Source organism: Notechis scutatus, unplaced genomic scaffold, assembly GCF_049901735.1.
Source record: "Notechis scutatus isolate UNSWTSFEM ecotype Mainland unplaced genomic scaffold, rNotScu1.2 NSCUSCF30, whole genome shotgun sequence".
Lineage (NCBI taxonomy): Eukaryota > Metazoa > Chordata > Lepidosauria > Squamata > Elapidae > Notechis > Notechis scutatus.
The window spans coordinates 88,975-115,330 of NW_028263153.1; the positions used below are offsets into that span (position 1 = coordinate 88,975).

General features: G+C 41.6%; 3 protein-coding genes across 4 annotated transcripts in view; 2 read left to right on the forward strand and 1 right to left on the reverse strand.

Moving 5' to 3' along the window:
* The window catches only part of LOC148128515 (vomeronasal type-2 receptor 26-like), a 35,044-nt gene extending 16,436 nt beyond the window's left edge, over nt 1-18,608 (forward strand). The window contains exons 2-4 of one of the 2 annotated variants that reach the window (XM_087948880.1): nt 63-354; nt 963-1,760; nt 18,477-18,608. In XM_087948880.1, the coding sequence (XP_087805006.1) occupies nt 63-354; nt 963-1,760; nt 18,477-18,539 (1,153 nt within the window). In that variant the 3' untranslated portion in view covers nt 18,540-18,608. The remainder of the gene's footprint in view (nt 1-62; nt 355-962; nt 1,761-18,476) is intronic. The other variant, XM_087948881.1, reaches the window with a different exon arrangement.
* Nucleotides 5,619-14,134, forward strand: LOC148128517 (vomeronasal type-2 receptor 26-like). The gene is made up of 3 exons (XM_087948883.1): nt 5,619-5,921; nt 9,259-9,385; nt 12,275-14,134. The coding sequence occupies exons 1-3, from the start codon at nt 5,805-5,807 to the stop codon at nt 13,183-13,185; spliced, it is 1,155 nt and encodes a 384-aa protein (XP_087805009.1). The 5' UTR covers nt 5,619-5,804; the 3' UTR covers nt 13,186-14,134.
* Nucleotides 18,609-18,657: 49 nt separating the features above from the next.
* The window catches only part of LOC148128518 (vomeronasal type-2 receptor 26-like), a 35,474-nt gene continuing 27,775 nt past the window's right edge, over nt 18,658-26,356 (reverse strand). The window contains exons 8-9 of the mRNA XM_087948874.1: nt 20,556-20,671; nt 18,658-18,781 (exon numbers count right to left, since the gene is read on the reverse strand). Coding sequence (XP_087805000.1) covers nt 18,658-18,781; nt 20,556-20,671 — 240 coding nt within the window. The remainder of the gene's footprint in view (nt 18,782-20,555; nt 20,672-26,356) is intronic.

Below are 26,356 nucleotides of genomic sequence, written 5' to 3' on the forward strand. Positions count from 1 at the left end.
GAATACAAGGAATTTATCTTGGTGTTACTGTTGGTGATAATAATATGCATATTTGTTTACAGTTCAGGAGACATTAACTATTGGAAAATCCTACCCTTCACTTTTGCCAATCTAATGGTCAATAAGATTCCTCAGCTGTTACATAATCTCACTCTTGGCTACAACATCTATGACAACAATCTGAACACACTTGTCACTTCAGATGTCTTGCTGGACATGCTCTCTACTGGAGAAGCTAATGTTCCCAACTACAGCTGTGGAAGAAAGGAGAAGCCCCTGGCTATTCTTGATGGGACTGATGATGACATCTCCATGCAGATGTCCACTATGGTGGACATCTACAAAATCCCACAGGTTTGATTTGTGTTACTATATCTGGTGAAGTGAGTGCATGGGTGATGAGTGGCTGATAGATCCAATGTCATCTTCTCCAAGACATTCAAGGGCTGGTTTCTTTGTCATGGTCCCTATAGGTGCATGGCTAAGGCATGGGATCCACAGTGTGGAATGGACAAGGATCAAAACAGACATATCCTCTCACAATAGAGGTCCCAATTGCTTTTGCTTAACATTTGTGAATGTGCAAATGTGAGGAGAGATGCAACATCCAGCCAAAAGGTCTCTCTACAAAAGAAAGGGGCAGCAGTGATGAGAAACTAGTATTCTGTCCATGATCTCCATGACCTCCAATAAGTCATATTATCTTTGCAAATGGAATCCCGGATTTAAGGAAAGTTTCCTGATTGATCGTCCTACTTAAATCTGAGAAAATCTCTTACGGAATCATATAGAACAATAAAATTCATTAATAAGGATGCAAACATTATTAGAAGTGTATTACCCAACAGATTATCTACTTTTCTAGCTCAGGAATGCCAAATGGATTTATTCAGGCTAATGTTATGTTATGGTCTTGATTTGACCCATAATAAAATACCTAATCTTTCCTTTTCCTTTTTCAGATCACTTATAAAATTGTTTCAGAGGCTCTGAGTGATAAAACTCAATTCCCATTTTTCTACCGGATGGCCCCCAAAGAAGGAATCCACTTCCCAGTGATTGTCCAACTGCTCCTCCATTTCAGATGGACTTTGATCGGTCTCATTGCCTCAGACACAGACAATGCAGAGAATGTCCTGAGGTCTTTGATTCCTATGCTTGTCAGGAATGGAATTTGTGTTGTTGTGTCACAAAGGTTCTCGATGAGTGAAAATACAGAATCCTTAACTGGTGACCTTTCTAAGTTGAGACAGGTCAATGCCTTTGTCTATTTTATAGAAATTGGTTGGTTCATGCAAGGAATGATCACTCTACATCTCAAACTTCAAGACTTACCAGAACCCATTGAAGGCAAAGTCTGGATCACCACAGCCTTGTGGGAAATAGAAAGAATGCCTAATATGAGGTGGTTACAATACATCCATAGTGTTTGGTTCTTTGTCATCCAGACAAAAGAAGGGCAAAAACATGATGCCTTTAAACCCTTTTTCTATGTTAATACAGATTTCAAAGATAAGACTTTTAACTGTTCTTTTTCAAAACAAATCTTTTCCATAAAAGGCCGGGCACGATGCATCCAGAAAGCGCCACTGAATATCAATACCAAAAACAGCAGGCTCTTGATTCAAAATGACCATCATGTTTACAGTGTTGTTATGACTCTGGCCCATGCCTTGAATGCTGCATATTCTTCCAAATCCTGGAGGAGAAGGAAGGAGGGTAAAGAGAGAATGGGGGCTCCAAGGCTGCAGCCATGGCAGGTATGGGGAGCTAACAAACTTACAGAAGCTTTTGAGAAGGAATCCAAAGGGGAACCATCTCAACAGATTTCTGCTACAAAAAGCCAACAGGTTTGGCCAATCTAATTGCTAGGGAGAGAAATGTCCCAAAATGTGCACATTATGAGAAATAAATTTTGAGATTATGCACTGCTAAGTTTAAAATTGATATGTCCTGAATGTATGATTTTGTTACAATATCATAGGATTTTACATTTTTATTTATTTATTTTATTAAATTTGTTTGTTTGCCACCCAATTCACCACAAGGCGACGCATCACAAATTTGAAGGTGACTTTGAGACCATGTAGCCCAAACCCTCCTCTTTGCAAGGATCCCAGTTAAAAATTCTCTGACAGATGACTCCATGATCTTGTTCTGACCTAGGCTTCCCAAATAAAATCCCTTTTACTGAGTTTAAATTCTTCTATATTTCACAATTACAGACCTTTATCAGGCTTGAAGAACTGCCAGGCCAATATCTTCCAAATGCCACTCTGTAGCAGACATTACTTGGCAATAAGTCAGGAACAGATGAATTGAACTAATGTCTCCTGCAAATACCACTCCCCTTTCACTCATCTTTATTCCCTATGGGAGGGTCCATTCACCATCCACCTGTGGCTTTACTCTCGAATCGACCCTTGTTCTTTAGCTGTTCCCTTCTCCTGGCAGCTCTACACATGTGCACACTAGAAACAGGCTCCAGCTGTTCTTCTGCCCCACTAATGTCCGACTCCAAAGGCAGCTGATAACTGTCAGATGGCCCTGCCCCCATCTCTGCCACTGACGCAGACCACTCACCAGAGCCTTTCCCAAACTCCAGGACTGGCCCATGTTCCTCCCCAACGTCCTCACTGTCCAAATCTGCTGCCAGCTCTGTTGGCCGCTGGTGGGTCACAACAGATCATTGCATTAAGACAATCAGGAAAGGAGAGTGTGAACTTCTATGATTCACTGGTTCAGTTCTAACATTCCTTTTCCTTTAGGGTGTATTTCCTTCATTTAGCCAGAATCTCCTCTCTTGTGACTGAGCTCGTTTTTCAATGTTTGATTATCTGCAATAACAATGAGCTGGTCTTAACCACCTGTGTAACCTTTGTAACCTTCTGTGTAACCTTTCAATTGTTGGGAGAGTGCTGTATCTTTTCTTTTCCAACCAAGATATTGTGATGGTTGGAAAAGGTCCTTCCAGGCTCCTTCTGTCAACTTGTAAAACAGTTCTATGCTTGTTTCTGAGTTGCTATAAGCAGGAGGCGGGAAAACCTGAAGGAGCAGATTGGCAAATAAAAATTACATTCCATGCTTATCTTAAAAAGATTGTAGCTTAGGCACCGGACCTTCTGCCATGAAAACCATTCATTGGAGAATGTGATTGATGACACCCAGCCAGTGAATGTGCTTTGTTGGAAAATTTCATTGATGACACCCAGGGGGGAGGGGTAAAACAGGGTCACAGGTGACCATAAATTATGTGTGTCAGAGTTGGCTTCATTTGGGTTAATGTTGGACATGTTGCTACTAATAAATCTTTTGATTTCTTTTGAAGCTTGGCTTGAAGCTCATGATTTAATTAGGGCAGTCACTGGAATCCTGACACCTCCTGTGTTTTGGCTCCGGTAGTCTAACCTGGCTCTTCTCCTTGATAGTCTTTCTTCAAGGCTAATAGCAGCTCCTGAAATAATTTCCTTGGCTTCATTGCCCGTCCCTAAACCTGATTCAGTTTCTGTGAAATGTCTTCTCCAAATGACATGCCAACAGAAGGTTTTGGAGTGAGGGGAGTTTGCAGCTGCATAACAGTCAGAGAAAGAAATCCAGAAAGGATCCTCACTATCTTTTCAGACTATAAAAATGTTGGTGGGAGATTTGTACTTTCAGACTTGAAGATTCTTTTAGTAAAGCTTTACAATTAAAGTGGAACTTGCTCAGATCGTAGTGATTCCGGCTTGGTTCATCTGGGAGGAAATTAGCCTGGAAACCTTCCACTTGACAAATTTATGCTTTCTGATAGTCATCATTTTGTTTTGTTTTTTTTAAAAGTCTATGAATAATCTATATATGATTGTTTGTCCAATGTATTTATATCAACATCAATCAGAATAGAGCTGGAAGGGACCTTGGAGGTCTTCTAGTCCAACCCCCCTGTTCAAGCAGGAAATCCTGTACCATTTCAGACAAACGGCTGTCTAATCTTTTCTTGAAAGCTCCCAGTGATGAAGCACCCATAACTTCTGATGGCAAGCTGTTCCACTAGTTCAGGGGTAGGGAAACTTGGCTCTTTTATCACTTATGAACTTCAACTCCCAGAATTCCTGAGTGAGCCATAAAAGTTTCCCCATCCCTGGCCTACTGGTTTTTCAGTTGTGGGGGAAATCGTTTTTTGACTTGAATGGGACTGTTTAATATACAAATGTAGGACATATTCTTTATATGTTCTGGGAGTTGAAGTCCATAAGTGATAAAAGAGCCAAGTTTCCCTACCCCTGCACTATTTAATTGTTCTCACTGTTAGAAAATTTCTTCTTAGTTCTAGGTTATTTCCTTCCTTGCTTAGTTTCCATCCATTGTTTCTTATCTTGCTTTCTGGTGCTTTGGAAAATAAATTGATCCCCTCTTCTTTGTGGCAGCCCCTCAAATACTGGAATACTGCTATCACGCCACCCCTTAGTCTCTCTTTTCTCTAGACTGGACATACCCTATTCCTGGACATTGGAGCTCTAGTGGATGATCACTTGAATATGAGCCAGCCGTGTGCAGCAGCAGCCAAAAAAAAACAAAAACCCTAATACAATCCTTGGTTGTATAAACAGAGGCATAGAATCAAGATTACATTAGTACCACTTTATAAAACCTACACACCTGGAATACTGCATCCAGTTTTGGTCACCATACTACAAAATAGATGTTGAGACTTTAGAAAAGGTTCAGAGAAGAGCAACTGAGATGATCAAAGGCCTGTAGACTAAAACATATGAAGAACAGCTGCAGGATTTGGATTTGGCTAATCTAGAAAAAAATAAGAATTAGGGGAGATACGATAACAGCATTCCAGTATTCGAGGGGCTGCCACAAGGAAGAGGGGGTCAAATTGTTTTCCAAAGCACCAAAATGCAGGACAAGAAACAATGGTTGGAAACTAACCAAAGAGAGAAGCAACCTGGAATTAAGGAGAAACTTTCAACAGTGAGAACAATTAACCAGTGGAACAGCTTGCCTCCAGAAATTGGGTGCTTCCTCACTGGAGGTTTTTTAGAAGAGACTGGATAGTCACTTGTCTGAAATAATATGGTCCTCCTGCTTGAGCAGAAGGCTGGACTAGAAGACCTCCAAGGTCCCTTCCAGATCATTTATTCATTCTATTCTATTCATATATTTTTGTCTCCTGGCTTTAATCATCTTGGTTGCTCTTCTCTGCATGTTTACCAAAGTCTCAATATCTTTTTTGTAATGTGATGATCAAAACTGGATGCAGTATTCCAGGTGTGGTCTTATTAAGGATTTATAAAGCAGTATTAATACTTCATGTGATTTTGATTCTATGCCTCTGTTTATACAACCAAGGATTGTATTAGCTTTTATTAGCTGCACACTGTTGACATATTCAAGTGATTGTCCACTAGGACTCCAAGATCCCTCTCACCGTTACTGTTTTTAAGCCAGGTTTCACCTAATCTGTACTTATATCCAGTTGGTTTTTTTGTGACCTTCTTTATAGTTCCCTAAAAATTGTAAATGTTGTAAATTATATTTTCTCAATATACGATCCACAAATTTTGCCGAATCTTTGTTTAGCACACTGAAAGATATGGTACCATGTGTCCTCTCAATTCACAATGCTCACAAGTAAGACAATCATAGAAGAAATATTCAAATGTGGAAAAAAACACCAAGGTTTCTGCTTTTAAAACTGCTGCATGTTTCTATTCTAGTTCCATCCCTTTCTGGAAAAGAATGAATTTTGCAATCTTTCCAAGGAGAAACTGTACTTGGACCGAAATGGAGGTGTAGCAGCAGATCTGAATGTCATGAGCTGGGTGATTCTCCCTGAGGATGATTTAATTGAAAAGAAATTGGGCAATTTTGAAAGAGAGAGACTTCTTATCAACCAAGATGCTCTCACATGGCTGAAGTTGCATAACAAGGTGTATGAAATATTGGTGTCTTTTCTCTGTTTTCCATAGCCTTAGGACAAATTTGAAATGGATTAAGTTTAGTCACCTAAGTGGATGACTTTCTCTAATAATTAAATGAGGGGAGTAGAAACCTTATTGTGTTCTTAGACTGCTTGGGAGCTTCAGTGCTATTACAAAGGCCCAGACTCTCTCCCCTTCAAATGATTAGAATGAACTTCTAAAAACTGGGTATTTCAAAAGGAATTCTTTATTGAAAAGAAAGTTATCCAGGTAATAGTCAAAGCAGGGTCTAATATGCTTCCAGGCATGCAGCATAGATAAAGGGTGTTAGAACCCCTCCCAGTCTGATGTGGATTTTGTCAATACAAAGAAGCAACATGTTAATTTCCCCTCCCCCTTTTTTTTCCTGGGAACGTAGTTGAGAAAAGTTTCCCAGGAAGTTTCTTTCAGAGCTGGAATTTTTATGGCCCCTTCTTCTCTTGCTATCTCTCCAAGAGGTGACAAGTTTCCAGGCATCTGGGCTCCAGACCCCAGTTGTATATCATGTGCAAGTTATACAGATCCAATACAAGACTTAAGATATTCAGGTTACATCAAAAAGGATTACTTATACCAACCTCCCCCCACTTCTTCTTTCATTGAAGAATAACAGATACACAGCTCTGACACAAGGTTCCCATCAGATACTATAGTATACAATACTGTTTTAAGCTGATTCTGCATTGTCCAACATGGGATGCTGAGTGACTTCAGACACAGATCATGGTTTTTTTGTGTCCTTTCTGCAATCTAGTATCTCCATAATACCTGTGAGAGAGGCCCTCAAGTGCTGGGGATTGTTGTGCTGGTAACTTCAGTTTCATATATTCCCAGGGATGGGCTGCTAGGGGTTCACAGGGGTTCGGGAGAGTCCCTAGCTAAGATTCTGTGCAGTTCAAAGAACCCACAAATCCCTCTCCTAGCTGGCTCCGCCCACCTCACCCCACCCTCCCAGGAGTCCCCACGCAGCCTGTTTTGGATGCAGGGTGTGCACGGAGGGTCATGGAGGGTGAAAAATGGGTGTCCTAGAAGTTCGGGAAGGCTGGAAATGGGCCTGTTTCCAGCTTCCAGAAAGCTTCTGGAGCCTGGGGAGGCCATTTTCGCCCTCCTGGATGGTCCATAAAACCCTCCAGAGCCCGAGGAGGGCAAAAAAACACACATCCCACCATGATGCAGGAAGCCAGCTAGGCCATGCCCACCTTGGCCATGCCCACCCAGCAACCAGGCAGAGAATCCATTGAAAAAAAATTTGAAGCCCACCCCTGCATGATCCTTGTCTTCAAAATAGCAAAGGAGAAGGCAATTCTGTTGAACAGTATCTGAGTTTAGATTTGGAATGAATCTGATGAAATTGAATCAAAACTGGAGGTGCTGGTCCTAGTGGGGGGGGGGAACTTTGGAATTAGGAGTCAGATTGTCCTAGTTTGGAATAGTGTCCCATGAAAGAGCAAGTCCATCATCTTGTGATGTTTTTAAGTTGCTCAGAATCATCCCTGCCTCTCTTTCGCTCCACTGGACAGTGCAATAGCGTTTCTGCTTCTAGGAATGAGTTCCAAGTGTTTCAGTTCACATGAAATCTCAGTGACCAGTCTTCTATGAGATAGTGCCCTGAGCCAGAAGACTGAAGTACTGAGACATGATTTTGACCCAAAGAAAAGCCCTTCCTGATATCAGAAATCATGAAGGACAATTTGAAAGGAAATGCTACTTAGATTTGACCTTTAGTTTGTAAGGAGGCACTTCATCTGGAAAAAAAAATCTCTGAATGCAATTTTTATCTCGACTCTTAGTTAGCTTAAGAATCTCTGGGCAAAAAGGAGGCTCCAGATATAACTAAATATAAATGTGGATCTGTCTTTCCATGCCAGTTGGTCTCCCCTAATTGTAGTTCCAAAACAGAAAAGAACCTTGTCTTGGATATCAACTGGGCCTTAAAAACAGGGCTCATACTACTCATGTCACATCTGGTGTAGCAAAAGATGCCTGACTTACTCCAAAGGTGCTTTTTCAAAATACTTCCTTTTGTTTGAAGACATTTCTTGAAGACATTTCTCTGCTTCAAGGAAACCATCTTCAAGGAAAAACCAAGAAAGTCCAGTTGCCTTTTTAAAAAGCTCCTTTGGAACATAACCATGACCTGAATGGGTGAGAATCTCCATAGACATGGCTGGCTTTTTTTAAGGGACCTGGCTTAACCTCCAACTCATTTCACTCAAATTCTAGAAACAGGGCATTCAATTTTTGTCTAATGTCATCAGCCTGACAGCCATAAGGAGTTCTATTCTATTCTATTCTATTCTATTCTATTCTATTCTATTCTATTCTATTCTATTCTATTCTATTCTATTCTATTCTAACTCTACTCTATACATATTTTTAGAATCATGGATATGTAGCAATGAATGCTAATATGGCCATGAGAACAGGTACGCTGGTTGTCATTTAATACATTAATCTTTTTTTAAATTCCATCCACCCGACTTTATTAAGTAGAAAATTCCTTGATTACAATGTGATCTGTCAGAAGCAAAAGGGAAGAACTAGATGAGGAATCTGCCAATCTGTTAGAAGCATTTGGAACTAGTTAGACATTTTACTTACCTTATCTCTTGCTCACCTAGCAGTTTGAAAGGATGCAAATGTGAGTAGATACATAGGTACCATTTAGGTGGGAAGGTAACAGCATTCTGTGCACCTCGGAGTATAGTCATGCCAGCCACATGACCACTGAAACATCTTCAAACAATGTTGGTTCCCTCAGTTAAGAAATGCAGATGAGCACTGCTCCCCGGAGTCGGATATTTTTTATTTGTTTATTTGATTTGTCAATTGTTTATATGAGTATGAATACAGGAAATAGGTACAAATAAATGGGGACAATAGGACAGTGATAGTAGGCACGATATTGCACTTATGCACCTCCCTTACAGACCTCTTAGGAATGGGGTGAGGTCAATAGTAGTTAGTTTAAGGTAAAGAAGTTGGGGTTTGAGAATGTAACAACAGAGTCAGGTAGTGCATTCCAGGCACTAACCACTCTGTTGCTGAAGTCGTACTTTCTGCAATCAAGTTTGGAGCGGTTTACACTGAGTTCATATATGTTTACATTGTAATTGTATCTGTATTGTTGTGGTTGAAGCTATATTAAGATATGACTGGATAGGGGGAACCTTTACCTTTACCTAGAAAGTTCAGTCACCTATGTAAAACCCATAGATTACTTGTTTAATGGTCTGCTTTTTTTACATTTCCCATGGATGGTGAGTCCTAATATATTTTCTGTGGCATTCCTTCTTTTTCTGCTTAGGCTCCGCCTCAGTCCAAATGTGTGGAAAATTGTCGTCCTGGATTTTTCAAGAGGGCTCGAGAAGGAGAGCCAGTTTGCTGTTATGACTGTGTTCCTTGCCCAGAGGGGACCATCTCCACTCAGGAAGGTGGGTGACATTCGATGAAAAGGAACTAGATCTATCCAGAGCATTTTGATTAATGTGCATGTTAAGGCCTCAAGGCTTGGAAGTAATTTAACTTTGGGGTAGTTTAGTGCTTCTTTCCAGGAGAGAGTTATGCCAACTGCCCTAAAGTTACCCCCTCCTTCTCAAGAGTCTTGCATGGACTTGACCATGTTAGACAATTCTTATCCAGGCTCCAAGGCTCCAATATTTTTAGGGAAGTTTGTTGAGTGCATGGTTGATGCTCAGGTACAATTCCCAGGCTCATGGTTAAGATACAGTACCAAGATGGCCTTGGCTGCTCTTTGCAGATGAACTCTGAAGAGGTGTGGATGGGAAAGCTGCAAATCATCCAGGATCTCTCAATGGATTTTGATACCATCAATCCAAATCAGTAGTTTTTGATACCAGTGGATTTTAATACCATCAATCATCCCCCCGGCTTCAGGGGATGGGGAGTGGGAGGTATCATTTTGACTGGTTCTCCTTTCATCACAGATATTTTCAGTTGGTGTTGTTAGGTGAGAGAGGTCATACCTTGGTCCCTACAATGGGGCATCTCTCAAAACTTGGGTTTTACTCATCTTTATCATCTACATAAAACTGCCAGGTGAAATCATTTGCTACCACAGTGCATGGTATCATCACTACATCACCATGGACAGGTAGGTGGTGCTTGTTGTGGTCTGCCGGTGGCCTGCAGAGCTGGCAGCAGAGTCGGACAGTGGGGAGGAACATGGGCCAGTCTTGAAGTCTGGGGAGGGCTTGGACGAGGGATTTGCATCTGACACAGAGATGGGGCCAGGGCTATCTGGGAGTTATGTGCTGACTCCGGAGCCTCCAGAATCTGATATCAGCGAGGCAGAGGAACAGGGAGAGCCTGCTCCCAGTGAGCACTTGCACAGAGCTACCAAAAGGCAAGAACAGTTAAGAAAAAGGAGCGACTCGAGAGTAAGGCTTGGAGATGATTGGCCTCTCCCATAAGACATAAAGGAGGAGCAAAGGGACATGAGCCTTTGCAGGAAGCAACTTTGTTCGTTCTGATCGGTTAAAACTCTGAAGCTCTGTATTGACTTTGTACGCTGTTTGGCCTTGTACAGCTAATTGGCAATTTAGTTGCTGGCAGCATTTCAAGGGCAATAAAAGTGGGTGCTTATCAGCCCTATCCCAAAAACACTGTGGCAGACTTCTGTTGGATTATTCACAAACTGTTTGGGACTCATTACGGGCTGTGAATGAATATAATTCACAGCCATTGAAATAAAAGCAAGGTTTTTGGGACAAAGCATGTGATTGTTACTATCTCAAGAAGCCTTGGTCAAAACAGTGCTGTTGTGTTGCTGAGCACCTGAAAAGTCTGTGGATTGAATGGGGAGGAACAGACTTTGACTGTCAACCCTAGCAAGATGGAGTGTTCCTATTATATCAGCTTTTTGTTTTTTTACCCACCAAATGTCTAGTGACAAACCACGGATAAGCCTCTGACTCTGAATGGAGTAGCCCTCCCCTGGATGGATGTGGTGCACAATTTGGGAAATCTTCCAAGGTTACAGCTACAACTTGATATGCAGGGGGTAGCAATGTCCAGAGGAGTCTTTACACAGATTGTGCCCTTTTGTTGATCACATCTTGTTATTAGAAAATAGCAGCCACCCTTCCTAGAAAAATGAAATATTTTGGGAAATATTAAGAAGGCAGAATATTATATTTCCCAGGATGAGAAAAGGACAAACAGGTTTTCAAAGACAAAGAACAGCTCCCTGCCCCCAGCAGATATTTGGTGTACATTAAGACTGGGCCAGCCTATCTTCAAGAAAATTAGATCTTCAGCTCCAGGCTGATGGGATTAAGACATGACCCTCAGGACATAATAAGATTAGCCCTCTATCCATCTAGCAGCAGAGCTCACCACATGGCATATTACATCACCCAGCACAGTTCAACCAGACTTATATCAGACAAACTCCTAGGATTTGCACATGACCCCTACAGCAACCAATAGAGTACCTGCCCTTGCGACAGGAACAGGAAGCTCAAAGGCAAGGCCCAAGAGTCGGTGTGTGTGCGCGTGTGTCTGTACACACACACACAGAAATGAACCCAGTTGGACATTTCTTCCTACACTTGATTACTTTCTATTTGAAATGCTACAATATTCTAGATATAGATTATAGATGGTCCAGAATGCAATAACTCACAAAGGTTTCCCTACATTCTTCCATACTACATCCCTATTGTGTGAGCTGCACAGCCTCCCAGTTTCTTCCAACTGCTATTAAACTCACCCTTAAGGCCCTACATGGCATAGGACATGGGTATATAGAGGACTTCCCCTCTTTGAGGTTGTCTACTTGTCTCATGAGAGCTAATATAGTAGGGATACTCCAGGGGTGTTCCCTAAAACATTGACACCTCCGTGGGTTCTTGGAAGTGTGCCTTTTCTGCTGCAGCTCCTGCCTATTTAAAACCCTCTTCCTTGAAATCCAACAGGCTTCCATCCTCTTAACCTTCAGGAAACCTGATTATTCCCCCAGACATTGGGATAAGATGAGGTCACTTGTAGGATGAGAATGTGGTGGGCTGTATCACTGAGGGGTGGTCCTGGCACCAGTCATTTCTCTTTTGAGTTTTATTTCATTGTTGTTTTTATATTTGTGTATATGGGGTGGGGGAACTTGCTGGCCTGCAGGATGCTCAAATTTTGCTAAACATGGGCAGCTAGACCAACACTTTAAATAAATAAGGAAATATATGTGGACTCATTTACCATTTACTATGGCTTTCCTGTCTTCAGCATTAGCTCTCATCCACAGAAGGTGTTTCTTGAAATTTGATAGGTCAAAATATAACAGAAACTTTACTTTCTTTCCCCAGACACAGAAAAATGCACCCAGTGTCTGTATGATAAATATCCAAATGAGGATCGAGTCCAGTGTATCCCTAAAAACATAGTCTTTCTGTCTTATGAGGAACATCTGGGAATCTTCCTGGTCTCCTTTGCCCTCTTCTTGTTCCTAACCACAGATTTTGTTTTAGCCATATTCCTTAAATACCGAGAAACCCCCATTGTGAAAGCCAACAACCGGGATCTCTCCTACATCCTCCTGGTCTCCATCCTGCTTTGCTTTTTGTCTGCTTTTCTCTTCATTGGTCAACCAAGAAAAGCCACCTGCCTTCTCCGACAAATGGTGTTCAGCATTGTATTCTCGGTTGCCATTTCTTCTCTCTTGGCCAAGACAATCACAGTGGTGCTAGCTTTTCTGGCCACAAAGCCAGGAAATCGAGTGAAGAGATGGTTGGGAAAGAGCTTGGCCAAATCCATCATCCTTTCTAGTTCTGCTGTACAAATTATAATCTGCTCCATCTGGATTACAATTTCTCCCCCTTTCCCTGATTCTGACTTCCACTCTCAGCCTACAGAAATCATCCTTCAATGCAATGAAGGCTCTGTCACCATGTTTTATGTTGTCCTTGGCTATATGGGTTTCCTAGCTGCTATTTGCTTCATAGTAGCTTTCCTGGCCAGGAACCTGCCTGGAGCCTTCAACGAAGCCAAGCTGATTACTTTCAGCATGCTGATGTTCTGCAGTGTCTGGGTGACTTTTGTCCCAACCTACCTGAGCACCAAAGGAAAATACATGGTGGCTGTGCAGGTCTTCTCCATCTTGGCTTCCAGTGCTGGTCTGCTGACTTGCATTTTCATCCCCAAATGCTACATTATCATTCTGAGGCCAGATCTGAATACAAAAGAGCAGTTTACTACCAGAACAAATACAAAACATTAGACCTAACACCATTATGATATCTGAATAACTGTATTCTATATTTCTGTATACCGAGTCAAAGAAAATCAAATGTAGAGTTTCTAAGTGAGAAATGGCTGAATGATCCAAATTCTTGTAACTCCCTTCCCTTTCACCAAAATAAATTTTCAAAAAAGAACTCCATGAAAAACATTCAGAGAAATTTGGTGTTCAGCTACTGCCAATGACCCTGACACATTTTAAGAATTTGAGTAATTATTCATTCTGATAGCAGCTAAAGTGCCTTTCAGATCATAATTGACAGCCAGGCCAAAACTGAATTTGGCTGGCACCTCCAGCATGGAACAAGAGGCAAATCATAGGCAATGCAAAGCATAGATATACTCTGTTACAAGGGAGACATGGTGGCTCAGTGGCTAAGATGCTGAGCTTGTTGATCAGAAGGTCGGCAATTCAGCAGTTCAAATCCCTAGCACCACATGATGGAGTGAGCTCCCGTTCCTTGTCCCGGCTTCTGCCAATCTAGCAGTTTGAAAGCACATAAGAAATGCAAGGAGAAAAATAGGGACCACTTTGGTGGGAAGGTAACAGTGCTCTATGCACCTTCGGTGTTTATTCATGCCGGCCACATGATCATGGAGATGTCTTCGGACAGCGCTGGCTCTTCAGCTTTGTAACAGAGATGAGCACCGCCCCCTAGAGCTGGAAACAAGTAGCATGCATGTGTGAGGGGAACTTTTACCTTTACTGTGCTGCAACCCAACCAGATGACCTCCCAAATTGCATAGGTATTAAATAACAGAATGGAAAGAACTATCCTGAATCACAAAGCCACGAATCTGATTTCATCTCCCAATGGCCACCAACTGAAGCCGTTCACTATGGGAGTAGCAGAACCATTGCAAGGCAATGCCCAATCCCAGGCTAGTAAACAGTAGAACACCACACTTCGTGATTTGTAAAGCCTATGAGGTCCTACATGCCCAAGTTAATAGTTGTGATGGGTCATTCAGAAGGATCACAATAACCTTATGTCTGGGACTGATCCTGGACTAAATTGGGTCCAGAATCTTTGACTATAGATGTTCTGATGGGTCCAAAACACTATAATATGAATCTTTACTAAAATTGGGAAGGTTGGAAACTCTAAAAGAAGGGATGCATAAGAACTTCTTCTAAGGATGCTAGCATCATTTCCACTACCACAAAGTACTAATGTGAACCTTTTGAGTAACACATATGAAGAAATCAGAACTCCAAGGCTGAAAGGTTCCTCAGAGAACATGTTTATTGGATACATCATATCAGCACAACTAGTAAGAACGAACTCTAAAAAGTTCCCAGGCTTACAGTATAATTGGAAGATTTAGTTTTCCTCCCCACATGTCACCGGTCACATTATCCAATCAAAACAGTTGACGGGCTCCTTGGTCACATCTGTTCCTCCTCCAACTGCCACCTGTTGGGATGACCTTGGTTCCCAAGGGAGAATAACTAGACCATGTCTAGGAGATTGTCTAGCTATTCCCCCTCATCCTCCCTCCATAGTATGTCGCAGCTATGAAGCAACAAAAGATGGTTTCATTCAGGTCCAATTCAAAGTTGACATTAAGAATATCTTGGATACAGAAGATTAACCCCTTAGCCCAGTTATCCTAAAAAGAACAGGATGGGCAAGGATCCAGGGTCTAAGAAGCTGAGGACATTGTATCAAAATGTGACTAGAAAGGGGATTTTGCCAAATATAATAGTGGCATAATTTAAAATTAAAAAGGCGATACAGTACAATGGAAAATTATAATTTATCATAAATTTGTGAATTGTTATGAGAACTACATAATTTGTTAAACACTGAAAATATTATTATCAATATATAATCTGTAGTAAAAGGGGTGATGTTAAGAATATAGAGATTGACACAAAAATAACATAATATAGTATTGAATAATTAAGATTGATAATTTAACAAAATATTACATGTTAATATTAAATTTTAAAAGATTGTCAACTGTATTAAATATGAAGAATATTGTCATATTTGTACTAAAATGTAAGACACTCCGGAACCACATTGTTCACACAATCAGAGATGGTATTCAGCAGGTTCTGACCAGTTCTGGAGAACCGGTAGCAAAAATTTTGAATAGTTCGGACAACTGACAAATACCACATCTAACTGTCCCTGTCCCCATCTATTCTCTGCCTCCCAAGTCCCAGCTGATTGGCTGGGTCTTCTTTGGTTGCCCTGCACAGGAGAACAGAGCTGGAAAGCAGGTTAGTGGGGTGGGGAAGGAATGGAGATTTTACAGTAACCTTCCCCTGCCATGCCCACCAAGCCACGCCCACTGAACCAGTAGTAAAAACAATTGAATCCCACTGCTGCACACAATGTTATGATTGTTGAAATAAAAAATAAAAAATCTTTTGCAAAAAGAAAGAAAGAAAGAAAGAAAGAAAGAAAGAAAGAAAGAAAGAAAGAAAGAAAGAAAGAAAGAAAAGAAAAGAAAAGAAAAGAAAAGAAAAGAAAAGAAAAGAAAAGAAAAGAAAAGAAAAGAAAAGAAAGAACAAACACTGTTCCATTTCATGGGGATTATGGACTGAATATCAGAAAACGTAGCCTGCATTACCTCAGTCACTACCAAAGACTCTGTCCACATAGACTGAAGGAAAGTGAGATAGCCCTTATGACCTTTTCTGGTTCCTGAGACCCAACAGGTTTAAGCTGTTATCAGATAACCTTATGTCTGGGACTCCCTTCAGATAATAGATAACAGATAATCAGAGTTGGAAGGGACCTTGTAGGTCATCTAGTCCAACCCCCTGCCCAAGCAAGAGACCCTATACCATTTCTGACAAATGGCAGTCCAATCTCTTCTTTAAAGTCTCAAGTGATGGCGTTCCCACAACTTCCGAGGGCAGCTACTGTTCCCTGGGTTGATTGTTCTCACTGTCAGTGAGTTTCTCCTTATTTCCAGGTTAAATTTTTTCTTGTTCAGTTTCCATCTATTATTCCTTGTCTGGCCTTCGGGTGCTTTAGAAAATAGCTTGACCCCCTTCCTCCTCTCTATGGCAGCCCCTCAAATATTGGAAGACTGCTATCCTGTCTCCCCTGGTCCTTCTCTTCACTAGACTATCCGGGCCTAGTTTTAGTCTCTAGTCCCCTAATCATCCTTGCTCTTCTCTGCACTCTTTCTAGAGTCTCACCATCTTTTTTATAATGTGGTGACTAAAACTGAATACAGTACTCTAGTTGTGGTCTTACTAAGGCTTTATAGAGTGGTATTATCACCACAGCAAGAGAGCTGGATATCATCAGCATAAGGAGCCTCGGTGGCACAGTGGTTAGAGTGCAGTACTGGAAGCTACTCCTACTGCAATTTGGCAGATCGAATCTCAGCAGGCTCAAGCTTGACTCGGCCTTCCATCCTTCCAAGGTGAGTAAAATGAGGATCCAGATTGTTGAGGGCGATATGCTGACTCTGTAAACCATTTTGACATGGCAGTAAAGCACTATAAAGCAGTATATAAGTTTAAATGCTATTGCTATATACTGGTAGTAGTACCAAAAATCAAGCATGGGACTTTCCCAGTGGTCTCTGTTAATGTCAACAAGTATAAAAGGGAAGTTACCATCCAGAAGGACATAAGAAGTCTTTCACCTGATGGTTGAACTCTTCACCTCCAATATTAATTTCCTAACATAGCCCAGGAGAAAGGGCCAGAAGCACTACAGAACAGTGACCCAGGGGCGTACCTGTGATTTTTCACTAACATGCTTAACTCCAGCTACTTCTCTGCACATGGAGTCCTGGAAGAAGTTCAGATCCCCAGATGAAAAGTTGCTTCACATTCTAATTATCAGCATCACACTCTTTGAGACCTCTTCTTCTCCAGTGACTTGATGTAAACATCAGATTGAAGAAATATGGCAGGGATATTGCCTGAGAAAAAGATAAATGCTTCTAGTCATGCTCTGTCTTTTGAGTAAGATTTAGGTCAGGCAGGGGGCATGTTGTTGAATGTGCCTTTCCTTTCCATGTGAAGCTCATTAAGTCTCTGGCATTCCCCTTTTGTGAGATTGATCTGAATTCTTTTAACTTCTTGTGGTTTAGAAAAAGAGAAGTAACTTATTCAGGTCAAGGAGGAATGGACTTTGTATTTCCTGCTTCTAATGCTTCTGCTTGGGCTCAACGGGAGAAACTCTGGGAGGGTCAGACCCAAATGCCCCCCATCTTTGAAGCAGAAAGACAGAGAAAATCCACAGAACTATTACTGGTCAAGAGACCATCTCATTAGTGTGGTTGTCACTGCAACAAAAACTTCATTCAGTCATTACAATTCAATAGGTCTCATTATGTCATTTAGTGTGATGGAGCTGCATTCTCTCTATTATATTTTTAACAGTTTTCTTCCTTTTTTTTTCTTTTTCTATTTATTCCTAAATTGTAGGACATGTGTAATCTATTGGATCTTTTTGATTTATAGGGCTCTTATCTTGTCTTATCTTGTGCAAGAGACTCAAATCCAAAGATGGGGCAGAATGAAACCCAAAAGAAGCTGAGAAATCCAGAGGAACTTCCCCTCCTCTTTCTGAGTTCAATCCTTAAATAATAATTTTTATTTCATATAGTGTTAAAAGGGTAGTAACTGTCTTCCTATAAGCATGGTGACATTTTTATAATTGCTTAGGGGGCTCCCTTATTGCTCCATGTTTTTGCTTTTATGGTGGTTCACCTGAATTTTATCTGGTTATGGCAGATAAAAAACAGTACAAACAATGATCTATTTGCAATTTTAACAATAGTGGAGAACTATCACCATCCCATCTTCTCAATATAAAAATTAAGTAGTGATGAGTAGCATTTGCTTCTGGTTTTGGATCAGTATTAATTTAACTTTTTGAAGAAAACACTTTGATTCTCATTTGTTTCAAAATGATAGGGTAGAGATAGAATGGAATTGGTCATCAACAATTGAGAGGTTTGAAAGCTCCATCTTTTAAATTGGCCCCAGAGGGAATACACAGCACTTGTGACTGAAGAAGAAGAAATCTGACATTTGTTGTCATATATATTGTCCTTCAGCATTAACTTACAAAATAATTAAAATTGAAATTTAATGCTGATTAATTATATTTATATATATTGTATATTGTCCTTCAGCACTAACTTTCAAAATAATTAAAATATTGCTTTTAACTCAGTAGGAAGCTATTTCAGTTCAGTGACATGTTCAGACATTGAGTAATCCCCAGGGTTTTCTCTTTAACTGCTATGACAACAAATGTCAGATTTCTTTTTCTTCAGTCACAGGTGCCGTGTATTCCCTCTGGGACCAATTTAAAAGATGAAGTTTTCAAACCGCTCAATTCTTGATGACCAATTTCATTCTATCTCTACCCTATCATTTTGAAACATATGGGGATTATTTCCTTTCCCTTTCTCTCCAGAGAAATCCCTAACAAACTTTGAATCCAAGAACTAACTGAATTACTCAGTGATCTGTCATGAGAGGAAGAATTATCCTCAAAGTTTTAGCTCTGCTCTTTGGTCGAATCCTCCAAAGAGACTTGGAGGAAACAGATGGAGTCAGCTGCAGTTCACTTCTCAACACTGACCTGTTGAGAAATTAAAAATTAGAAAGGGGATAAATAATGGAAGATTATGACTCAATATAAATTGGTGAATTATTATTGGAATCACATAAATCTGTTAAGCACTACAAATATGATTAATAATATTCTTCTTGTAGCAAAGGAGGGATATTTATAATATGGAGATTGAGACAAAAATAAGATATTGAAATGGTGAATAATCAAATAATATCTGTATTAACATAAAAATTTATAAGACTGTCAACTTTATTGAATATGAACAATATTTTTATGTTTGTTTTAAAATGTAAGACACCCTGGTACCACACTGTCCACACAGTGATATGTTTGTAAATAAGAAAAAATAAAAAAATACCCCCCCAAAAAACCCACTGACCTGGAAAGCCTTAAATGGAAATCTTTCCAGATGTAGAACTTGGCTTTAGGCAAAAAAGGTCAGTGGATGATTTCAGACTTTGGACTTCTCTCCATACTGAAGATCAGAGCTTTCTATATCCCTTCACATCAAAGTGTGCCAGCCTGGGGAAAATAAGAGCTGAATGCAAATGCAGCCATGTTCCTTCCTGCTGGGGTCACTCCCCACACATACACCTTTGCCATCTCCTTTCCCCAAATGGAAGCTCTTTCTTTAGTGGGTGCAAGTCTCTCCTTTCTTGTGCCCCCACCAAGTCCTCTTTACGGTACAGAAGTGTTGGGGGGATCCTGTGGCCTTCCAGATGTGATTTGGTGACATCTTTCCCTCTGGCTGGAAGCCTCTCCTTCTTCGTGTCAAGCCCAAAATTGATATATGTGTAGCCATTTTTTTAGCCTTTTTTATATATTCCTTTTCTTTCTTTCTCTTTGCTGGCTATGGCAGGAAGGGTTTCAGGCTTGCACATTCCTAAGGAAGGAGGAGTGGAGATAGAGAAAGTTATTTAGGTTAAGAGGTGTTTCTTCCCGTGGGAACGAAAGCTGACCTTGCTGAGACCTGGTGGTGGAGATTGATGACACCAGGCTACGTTGATTTACTTTTATTGGAGAATGTGACTTTTAGGGGTTGTTTCTAACTTCCAATATTATGTGGTGTAATTCTGGGTTGTGTCAGATCTGGAATTACAACAGACTTTGCCAATTTGATGTTATTCCAAATAAAAGAAATTATTAGGGAAGATGGGCTTTGTTCTTTTCTTTTTGAATGGATTTCATCACTTAGAAACCTGACACTTTGATCTTGCCCCAATGACATCTTGCAGTGCTTCATGCCTCCTGGAAGTTGCCACCATTTTCAATCCACTGACAAGTATTTGTTGACATGGTGGCTGCTTTTGAAGCATTCTATCTTGACCATCAGGCTGATGGCATTCAGCTGGTTCTGACCAGTTCTGGGGAACCAGTAGCAGAAATTTTGAGTAGTTTGGAGAACCGGCAAATACCACCTCTCACTGCCCCTGCCCCCATCTATTCTCTGCCTCCCGAGTCCCAGCTGATCAGCTGGGTCTTCTTTGTTTGCCCTGCACAGGAGAACGGAGCTGGAAAGCAGATTAGTGGAGTGGGGAGGGAATGGGGATTTTGCAGTATCCTTCCCCTGGAGTGGGGTGGGAATGGAGATTTCCATAAGAGCTGTGGTGGCACAGTGGTTAGAATGCAGTTTTGCAGGCTAATTCTGCTGACTGCCAGGGGTTCAATCCTCACTGGCTCAGGGTTGACTCAGCCTTCCATCCTTCTAGGGCAATGATGGCAAACTTATGGCATGCGGGGCATGCAGAGCCATTTGTGCCAGCACGCGAGGCAAACTTACCTCACTGTGCATACGTGTGCCTCAGAGATGATTTTTGGCTGTCTTGAGGCCTTTTTCGGCCTCCCAGAGACTTGAAAAAAGCCTGTGCAGGCTAAATAGGCCCATTTCGTTACTTCCTGTAATACCAGAAGTGACGAAACAGGCCTATTTGGCCTGCAGAGGATTTTTTCAAGCCTCTGGGAGGCCAAAAATGGCCTCAAACCAGCCAAAAATCAGCTGTGAGGCGCAGTGCAGGTAAGGGGGTGGTGGGGTGTGTGTGGCAGGGGGATTGCGTGCCCATGTGCAGGGGTCATGAGGGGTGCACATTGCCTTCTGGGTGCTGGCACGCAAGCGTGCAAGCGCCATCATGCACACAATTTTTGGCACAGGAGCCCAAAAATGTTAGCCACCAGTGTTCTAGGGTCAGTAAAATGAGGATTCAGATTGTTGGGGGGGAATATGATGATGGCTTAGAGAGGGCTGTAAAGCACTGTGAAGTGGTATATAAGTCTAAGTCAATGGTCTTCAGACTTGGCAAGTTCAAGACTTGTGGACTTCAACTCCCAGAATTCCTGAGCTAACATGACTGGAGGAGGAATTATGGGAATTGAAGTCCACAAGTCTTAAAGCTGTCAATTTTGAAGACCCCTGGTCTAAGTGCAATTGCTATTGTTATTTCAGACAAATGGTTGGCCAATCACTTCTTTAAAACCTCCAGTGTTGGAGCTCCCAAACTTCTGGATAATTAATCGTCCCACTGATTAATTGTTCTCACTATCAGGAAATTTATCCTTAGTTCTAGGTCAGTTCAAAATCTGTAAATTACTTACTTTGACTCCACTGAGTCAAAGACAGGGGTGGGATTTGCCCAGTTCGGACCAGTTTGGGTGAATCCTTAGCTGCAATTATCAGCTGGCTCCAAACCAGTTCAATCCACTGATCATGTGGGCCTGCCTGCCCACTCCTGCACTGTACTCACCTATATCTGCTCAGAGGATTCACACGGCAGAACGGATTGCCATGCCTCAGCTGTTTTACTTTCCCGAAGTAACATTGAAGGCAGGGGTGGGATTCAAATTTTTTAACAACCGGTTCTATGGGTGTGGCTTGGTGGTCATGTGACTGGCCGGACATGGCTTGATGGTCATGTTATTGGCTGGTTGTGGCCAACTCAATATCACTCATATCGAGGCATGCATCTCCTCACCTGGCCTCTCATGACTGTGGGGATGCTGCAACAGTTGTAAGTGTGAAAAATGGTCATAAGTCACTTTTTTCAGTGCCATTGTAACTTTGAATGGTCACTCCACACAAGTAAAGTACCAGCAAAGGAGGGGGAAAAAACTCCTGAGGAGTTCCTGAGACAGGAAGTTTAGTCCTGCCAAGAATGTAATAAGGGTTAACGGAGAGGCAGTTTCTGTAAGCAACACCAGAATGTTTCCTTCCTGCCTTCCTTACAAGATTAGGCCAGTAATTTCTTCTAACAACCAGTTCTCCGAACTGCTTAGAATGTTAATAGCCGGTTCTAGCAAATAGGTGCAAACTGGTAGAATCCCACCCCTTATCGAAGGTAAGTATTTTAGAAACCTGTGCACTCCTGCAAAGCATGGAATTAGTGAACCGGTTGTTACACCGGCAGCATCCCACCCCTGGTCAAAGGGTAGAGAAAAGCAAGGAAGCAAGCAAAGAAAATGTTGGTTCTGTGTGATAAGACTGACTGTGAGGTCAGTGGAGTTCAACTGCCTCACCGCATGTGAGGAGGCCCCTCCCACAGAAGGGAAGTTTCTGATCACACCCAAGGCTGCTCTCACTGGCTTGGGTTGTGGGCTCCACCTAATTTCCTCTCTTCCAGAGTTGCCCCTCTCTGCCCTTGCCAGAAAGGCCCACAGACTTCCTGTAGCACCCCTGTCACCAGTGGTGGAATTCAAATTTTTTTACTACCGGTTCTGTGTGTGTGGCTTGGTGGTCATGTGACTGGGTGGGCGTGTCCAACCCGACATCACTCATGTCAAGGGGCATTTCGCCCAGTCCCTCCCCTCCCAGCCACTCCTTGTTACCCCCAGCCTCAGTGTATCTATAGTTCAGTAAAAATTTTCACCTTTTTTCAACGTTATTATCTGCATCCACATAGTATAATGTACTTTTATGGACCACTGAAAGGAGGAAATGGCTCACATGCTTTGTCCAAGAGTGTGATAGGCAGGTCACAAAACAGGGTTTTGAGGGATTACCACAAAGAAAGGGGGGGGGTCAATGTATTTTCCAAAGCAGCAGAAGACAAAACAAGAAGCAATGGATCAAAACTGAACAAAGAAGAAGCAACCTAAAACTAAGGAGAAATTTCCTGACAGTGAGAACAATTAACCAGTAGAACTGCTTGTCTCCAGAACATCTGGATGCTCCAACACTGGAGGTTTTGAAGAAGAGACTGGACAGCCATTTCTCTGAAATGCTATAGGGCAGACAACCTTGGCAACTTTAAGACTTGTAGACTTCAACTCCCAAAATTCTGGGAGGAATTCTGGGAGTTGAAGTCCAGAAGTCTTAAAGATGCTAAGGTTGGAGACCCCTGGTATAGGGTACCTCCAAAGATTATTCTGACAACTTTTCCTGGCCCTCCACTCAGACTTGGCATCCTCAGTTTTCCTGCCTGAGCAGAGGGTTGGGCTAGAAGACCCTTCTCCCTTCCTCTCTCATTCCCTCTTTTTCTCTCTTTCCCTCTCTCTCTCAAAGCCTCTTCCCTATCTTGCCCTCACTCTCCCCCACTCTGTGTGTGTGTGTGTGTGTGTGTTTGTGTTTGTGTGTCTCTCTCAAAGCCTCAGCTGGGCTTTCCTTGGTGCTCTTTGCTATTTTCATTTCTTCTTTTTGGAATCAAGACTGGCTGAACAAGGATCGCCAGTCGCGGCATTTTGCACAAACGTCCCCAGACCTCTTTTTTCTTTCTTTCTCTTTTCTCTTTCTTTTCTTTCTTGTCCTTCTCCCTTCCTCTCTCATTCCCTCTTTTTCTCTCTTTCCCTCTTTTTCCCTCTCTCTCTCAAAGCCACGGCTGGCCAAGCACTCTTTCCTATCTTCCCCTCTCTCTCCCCCACTCTCTCTCTCTCTCTCTCTCTCTCTGTGTCTCTCCCTCAAAGCCGTGGCTGGGCTTTCCTTGGTGCTCTTTGGTATTTGCATTTCTTCTTTTTGGAATCAAGACTGGCTGAACAAGGATCGCCAGCCGTGCTGGAAGCATCCCTTCAGGTGACCCTTCTCCTCCTCCTTCTCCTCCTCGGGTGTGCATGCCATCCTCCCAGCCCTGCCATGGCTGCCAATTGCGAGGGGAGGGGGAGATGGGTCACCCAAAGAGATGCTTCCAGCACGGCTGGAGATCCTTGTTCAGTCAGTCTGGATTCCACAAAGAAGAAATGAAAATAGCAAAGATCCATTTTCTGTGGACACAGTTGATGGAGGGGGCATTCTTGATCTTCCCATCTCTGAAACTGTGTGTAAACCCTCCCCCAAATATTGCCAAATAGTTGGTAGGTGTGGTTGGAAGTCCCTATTGTTGGAAGAAATATCCTGTAATATTCTAGGAAATATTAAAAAGGCAGAATATTATACCTCCCTGGGTAAGAAAAGGAGAAACATGATCTTGGAAAGCAGCCCCCACCTTTGTTAATATCCCCAGAAAGACAAAAGACATCTTATCTACAACACAAAAGGCTTTCAGCTCCAGGGTGATGGGATTAGCCTTCACAAAGATCTAAACAAGGACAAAGCCATTAAGTCATCATAGGAATTGTCCAAAGCCGCTTCATTACATCACCCAGCAAGATTCAGCCAAGCTTGGGACTCAAAGACAACCTACTAAGTTACCCCATGGGAATCTGACAACCAATTAGGATACATTTCTTGCCACAGGATCAGGAAGCAAGTTCAAAGCCCAACAGAGGTTATAAATATATCTCCCTCTGTCACCCATGTGCTCTTTTTGCCCAAGACTTCAAATCATGTGGGCCTACTGTCCACCATTAAACCATCTTTCCAAGCAATCTCCAGGTTTTCAGTGTCTTTCTTCCCACTTGGAACTGAACCCAGATGGACATTTCTTCCAACAGTATATTTTATTTTAATAATCAATACTGATCATAGGAGATTCTTTATTCCAAAATTAGTTTTATTTCTCTCACTGTCTCAGCTATCTCTCCACCATTAATGCAAATCAATGATCCACTGAGACAGGAAACTATGGGAGATACATTTTAACAATAGATCACTGAACTGCACCTATGATAAGTTGTCAACTAACAACAGCAAACGAGGTACCTGGGCAAGAATAATTGGCCAGAGAAAGAACCTATTTAATCACACTTCCCCACACCCACAAATAGGCTTCCCAGACACCATCGACACAACAAAAGGGAAGCCAACAGACATAACAAAGACAATTAAGATTGAACTTTTGACAGTAATGAGAACCATCACATACATACACACACATGCTCACCCCCCCACACACACACATGCCTGCATCAAGTGTAGTGCCCCTTTTAATGTCAACTCATAAAACATTCCTATGCCTGTTTTCAAGTTACCATACACAGGGGGAGGATCTGAAGGAGCAGTATGGCAATAAAACCATAAGTACATTCCACCATTATCTTAAAAAGATTGTAGCTAGGCTACCGGATCTTCTTGACACAAAAATCCTTCATTAGAGAATATGATTAATGATACCCAGCCCGTGAACGTGCTTCATTGGAGAAGCTACAACTTTGAATTCTCTCTTTGGACATCTGCCTCTTGACTTGTTCAAGGTTCAGATGCTTCTCTTCCTTGCAATTATCCAAATTATAGTGATTTTGTTGCCTTTATGTTAGGACTAGAAATGTTTCTGTAAACTTTCAGAAAATCTTACACAAATAAGTCAGAAGATGCCTCAAAGGCAAAGTTGAGTTGATTCTATGTCAAAAACACTGGGTGCATAAATGGCTCTGGAGACCAAAAGAGAATCTTGGGCTTGTTTCAGGACAGGCATATTCTGTGTTCATGTCCCTTGGAAGGGCCCCACCTGGATCCAAAGCTACTTTTCTGGAAGAGGTTTTAATTTCTTCTACCACTTGATCTCCTACAGTATATAGAAGATTTGATTGAATTACAAATAACAAATGGTTTAGATTTGGGAACAGGGTTGCATTCATGTAAAACTGCAGCTGCAGTAGTAGATTTCACTGCAAAAGACATAAGGAAACATTTATTTAGCAAAATTATTGAGAACACTTGCAAAATCTGTTTGATGATAAAGCCTCAACAATATCTTCCAAAGCAGTTCTTATACTGTACTTAAAAGTTGAGGGTCCAGCTTTCTCACCAACAATTTTCCTTGAACTAGTAGAATTAGATAAACAAGATGCAGAGATGATATATTGTTCGGTTATAGAAAAGTTGGGTTTAATAGGAACTATCTGGAGAAACATTTAATTGGATTTTGCTCTGATGGAGCCAGTGTTATGCTTGGGAGAAAATATGGGGCAAGCACTAGGATAGCCAGAGTTTCCAAATGTTATAATATGGCACTGTTTAAACCATCATCTGCAACTTGTTTTAGATGATTCTATTAGAGAAATAAAGCAAATCAATCATTTTCAAATTTTTATTGATTAAATATATTCTATTTTCCATCAATCAGATAAGAACCTAATTGAACTTAACAAAATTTCCAAACAACTTGAGATTGAAATTATAAAAATTGGTAGAGTTTTTGGACCAAGATGGGCTGCCTGTAGTTTAAGATCAACCCTAGCTGTGTGGCGGGCTTATCCAGTGCTACATCAGTTTTTCTGTTC